Consider the following 5613-nt stretch of genomic DNA (forward strand, 5'->3'; position numbering starts at 1 on the left):
CATCCAGGTTCATCTTTCTTTACACACAGACATAGCTAAGCCTCCTATCAGATTTGTTTCTTACATCTCCCAGCTCTGAGCTAACGTCTGTATCCGTGTTTGATGATGTGTCTAGCTTGTAATCATATTTCCATTAGGTTTGGAATGGAAGAAATTAGTTTTTGTATCTTTTATTACTTACACTTAGATAAATAAAGCATACATTCTTTGTATGTTCGTCAGAAGTAAGAAGGGAATTGTAATCTCATATGATTTTGGAATTGCTGTACGTTTACTTTGATGCTGTTCCTCGTCTTTCCGTTTGGAAATTATTTCCTAATTTTCCTCCACTAATTTTACAATCTTTTCTTTGTTGCAGGTCCTAGATCAAGAAGAATCAAATCGGGGAAAGATAAGAGATCAAAAGAGAAAAGACCGCGGACAGCATTCAGTGGTGAGCAACTATCCAGATTGAAAGTTGAATTCACGGAAAATAGATATCTTACTGAGAGAAGGAGACAAGAGCTAGCCAATGAATTAGGATTAAATGAAGCCCAAATTAAAATATGGTTTCAAAATAAGCGGGCGAAAATTAAAAAGGCAAGCGGCCAGAAGAATCCTTTGGCACTGCAGTTAATGGCACAAGGTCTTTACAACCATAGCACAGTTCCTATGTCTGATGAAGAGATGGAAATGGAGTTATCTTTATTGAACAAAGCAAATAGCAATAATCAAAATAATTAAACTAGCTATTTTCCTATTTATGATTGTAAATAAAAGTACATCGTGTTCAAAGTTCTTAAATCAATCTACTTTTACCAATAACACTAGGTTTCCCTTCTGATTTTGGGCCCGAAAAGTATCACTTGTTATGGAGTATACAAGGACAATAATATTGATCAAACGAATGAGATAATTTCACCTTCAATTCCATCATGCTTATGCCGAGAACTTTCAAATGATTTTTGTTGTTAATTAAATCTTCCAAACAAGGATTTTCATTTGATCAATCTGTCAAATACCACAGTAGCAATCATGCCTTTTCTATAACTTCAAACAGTTATCGTGTACAAAAGATGTACTCGTTTGATGTACAAAAGATGTTCTTACAATTACAAAAGAGCAACACGTAGGTACATAAATAAGTTCAAGATGAGATGAGAGTTGGTCTTGTTGATTTAATTGCAATGCCTCTCAGTACTAAACAGGCTGTGTCATATGAGTAACGTGTGTGGTCCAAAGCTCTTTTATTTGCCGTGTTACATTCCCATTTTATTCACATATCTACTATTTATATTTAGAGGGATATGTAACAATTAAAAGATTCCTTCTCTGCAGTCACATATATAGTTTCGAGTACTTCGTATCTGGGTAATTAGTACACACTTCAATGCTAATAGGACCTGTTGAAATCAAAACTGACTTTGAGTTCTGTTCATCAAGTATACAGGTTACCAAGACTAAATCAAAATTTACGAGGCCGTCAGTGAATGCATAGTACACGTATCAATGCGAAACAAACTCACTTTTGTAAGTAATCTCAGAATGATGCAGCCCCAGCGGTGGTATCATTATACCAATAAGGCTTATAGAAGGTGCTTTATTGCTGGTCTGATCAGAACTAATGTCCTACTATAGTGAAACACTGGAAGTATGACAAGATTGACGAGTTTTGACATTCGCTACTTATGTAAAAAAAAAGTTCTGCGAACCGATTCTATCTTCATGAGTAAACCACCCAAGAAATGATAATTTTAATTTTCTTTTATGTAGGTACATTACTTTTCCTTGTTTTCCCTGTTGTTATAAGTAGGCTGTTGGCCTTAATGAAACAAATAATAAATTAAAAAATCATTATATACATCTTGTAAATTTCAATTTCCTTCCGACATTCATTTTAACCCCTTTTTCGTTGGCTCCCAATTCTATCGCTGAATTCAACAGCCACATTTTCATGCCTATTTCTACTTCGATAAAACTATGACCCCGGACCAAAGTCCTTTTAGTTACTTCAAACTTTTATTTAATTGAAAGGTCTCATATTTGACAGTCGAATTGTATTTTGGACATTCAACCAAGTACGAGATCCTTTTTAACTTTTAATGGTTGGAACCACCTATAGCAAAAAGTGACGTGGGTTCTAAAGCTAAATTTTTCTGGCAGTTCTAGAATAAATAAATTAAATAATAATAAAATTGATTAATATTGTAAAGCTTTTCAAGTACTGGCTAATAGGAAAACTAAATTTGCAGATTTTCTTTATACATAAATTTCGGCCATCATGTACAGTAGGTATTGTGAGGATAGGGCGTAATGTAGAGTTTAAAAGTTCATGAATAGTCTGTCGAAATCTCGATGTATCACCGAGTTCGTACATATTACTGTGTTAGTACAAGTACAAGACTAAATTATATTTATTGTTCTCTAATACAAAGTGCGGTATGGGTGAAGGACAAAAAAATAATCATTTTAAAACTTTCAAAGTAAAGAAGAAATTTCAATATCATTGGGTACAATAGGTACCTCTTTGACAAATTTTCCGAACAAATATTACCTACAAAAAAAAAAAAAAATCAATTGATTTAGAAAAAGGCCCACAAAAGTTCAAGTTGAACATCCACTAGCTAACTATTACCTAATTACAAAACAATGATAAATTAATAAAGAAATAATGTTTATTCGACAAGAAGAAAACAATTTTCTCTTTTATTACCTAGCTATGTATTTTATTATCCTTCATAAAATGTCCATTAAAATATACCGCACTATGTATAATAATTATGTATAACAAGGGCGGATCCATAATATAATATAAATAATGGGAATATACAGATATTATAAATCAAATAAATCATATCTACATTTTCTAGGTATAGGTACTAGGTACCTAATAGTTTTAAAAAATAGGTACCTACTTTTTATTTATCTTGCACTTACATAGGTACCTAAGTTCATTGTAAACAAAGTTTTTTTTTCTAAATGTAAGAACAATTTGTTTGTTCAAGTTTCGAATAAAACTTTTTACGAAAATCTGTGTTCAAATTAAAAATCCGTTTGTTTGGAAATGGAACTTTATTTCCCAACCTTCTTCTGGATCCGCTCTTGTGTATGATAAATGCTAAGGTTTATAATTTTTAGAATGCTACAAAACATCTTTTTTGTAAACAATCCTTACTATTAAAAAAATCCTCAAAGTTTATTTAAAATCCGTGTGTTTGTTTTCTTTTTTCACTCATCTTAGGGCTGTCTCAATGAATTCAGGATGTTGATAGAAATGGTCAAAAGAGAACATCTTATAGAGGGATTTGAAAAGTCTAAAAAAAAGAAAGCGTTGTAAGCCATGTGGCTTCAAGTATGGCGTTAAAAAAGAATGTACAGAAGAGTTGTATAGAAAGTTTTCCAGGGGGTTACAATGCAATTAGCAAATGATTTTTAAATAAAGGTAAACTTCTCGATTTTCTTGTGAAAATACATAAACTCTGATTAGACTCTTGTTTTTTTTTACTGTTTTTTTTTTTACTAATACTGGTATAATAATATAATTAGCCGGACTATCTCGGTATAAATCTGAGACATTCCAACCGGATTGGTTGTTGATCAGATAAAAAAAGAAATGATTTCTTGAGAATTTTCCAAAAGAATCAAGGTTGTTACCTCTCATTGCGTTCTTGATTTCAATTTGATTATGAACAAAATTATAAACTGTGAATTCCATGACAAACCTACTTAATTGTCACAATGGGTTTTGATTTCTAAATACATTTCTTGATAACTCGTTTTCCCACATTTTAAGCAAACGTGAAATTCTTTATTTTCAAATTACCTAGAAGAAGAAATGTCTACAGATCAAGGTTGTCACCTCTCATTGCGTTCTTGATTTCAATTTGATTATGAACAAAATTATAAACTGTGAATTCCATGACAAACCTACTTGATTGTCACAATGGGTTTTGATTTCTAAATACATTTCTTGATAACTCGTTTTCCCACATTTTAACCAAACGTGAAATTCTTTATTTTCAAATTACCTAGAAGAAGAAATGTCTACAATACGGCTTTCGCTCTGAAGCTAAATACGAGTGCCATAATTTCGATGGTAAACAGCTCAATCGTCCTTTTATGACTGAGAATCCTAATCGAGCTAACAGCACGTACCTCGGTCACCCGTCCTTAAAACAACCACGTTCGATGCTTAATATCGGTGTTTCAGTGTTCTTTCGAAGAATGATGTACAGTAGAACCCCGATTTTATGAACTAATTGGGACCAAGGGTAGTTCATCAAATCGGGGTGCCATGTAAAAGTTCATAAAATCGGTGTTACATTAGAAAACAAAGAAAACATGGCAAATTTTTGACAGGAAATGCTTATTTTTTGTCCTTTTAATGACAAATTATGTAACTAAAAGGACAAAATAAATATGTTCACATTAGCATTATTGTTTACAATTTCTGTGAGGGTTGAAATAAAAAATCGGAAATTTTCGTTTGCATTATCAGAAAAAAACTAATTTTCGAGTAAAAAATAAATAAAAAGCTCAGATTTTCAAGTTCATATAACCGGGAGTTCATATAAACGAAGTTAATAAAATTGGGGTTCTACTGTATGTACATTGTACATATCTGGAGCCGTAGTATTTAATTTGGATGTTGTTGAATCCAATATAGCAAAGCAGTTACATGTAGGTAGGTATTTAATTTAGGTGTTGTCCATGTCAAACATCAGTTAGGATCTGGTAGTCGGACATATTCACATGAATAGACACACGAGATTACCAGAGCGTTTTCGATCATTTAAATTTAAAAATTGGTACTGATCTGTGTCCAGCCTATCAGAAAGAAGGTAGTGTACTCATTTTCTGGAGAAAATTTGAGCTGGGTAAAAATTAAAAATGCATCAAAAAAGAACATGAAAAGATTTTTCATTTTCCTTAGAACGCTATCCTAAAAGGTTTGGGCTTCAGGTGAATCATAAGGAGAATTAGAAATGTCTCCTGAAGGAACATCAGGTCGGATGAAGGTCCCCCAAGACCTGTTTATGTATTTTAAGTTCTCACACAGGTAAGGACCAAAGAGGTCATTTTCTTTGATATATTACCTGCTATTACACATTTAGTTCTTAAGTAACGCCACAGCTCGAACCCACACTAGGGTGTTAAAACGATATGGGAGGTCAACATAGAATACACCAAGACACTGAAAAGGAACAAACAAACCGCAAAGCCTTTCTGTTGTAAATCTATTGATGGTTACAACAATGTTTACGATAAAATTTATGTTTTCTAATTGATAGGGACATGTTGTGATTGCTTCACACTGGGATATTCTGTTTACAAAAGTAGGTAATATTTTAATATTTTCATTCTCCAGGTTTAAGGGTGCATCAATAGTCAAAAGGCATGTTCTTTTAAGGGTGAATCGATTTAAAGTCAAAAAGTCAACATTTGTGTTTAACGAGGAGACGCCTCAGACTTAATTTTATAGATCTAAGCGAAGTCGACCTTTGTGGTCTGGTGGTTGAACTGTAAGAATTTTGACCTGAGAGTCACGGGTTCAATTTCTAAGCGGATTTTTTTCTCCGTCTTCTTCTTGATGAGCTAATTTTTACCGGAACGCCTCAAAAAGAATTGTAAAGT

The 5613-nt window shown here is 32.7% G+C and overlaps 1 protein-coding gene across 1 annotated transcript; it reads left to right on the top strand.

The window, feature by feature from the left end:
• Positions 1 to 358: 358 nt before the first annotated feature.
• Positions 359 to 730, top strand: LOC103518099 (homeobox protein E60-like; the record flags this gene model as incomplete). Its single annotated transcript, XM_008483157.3, has 1 exon — positions 359 to 730. A coding segment is annotated over one exon (365 nt), but the record flags the coding sequence as incomplete, so codon positions are not given.
• Positions 731 to 5613: the final 4883 nt, after the last annotated feature.

The sequence above is a fragment of the Diaphorina citri genome, unplaced genomic scaffold (genome assembly GCF_000475195.1).
Source record: "Diaphorina citri unplaced genomic scaffold, Diaci psyllid genome assembly version 1.1 scaffold2073, whole genome shotgun sequence".
NCBI classification, from domain to species: Eukaryota; Metazoa; Arthropoda; class Insecta; order Hemiptera; family Psyllidae; genus Diaphorina; species Diaphorina citri.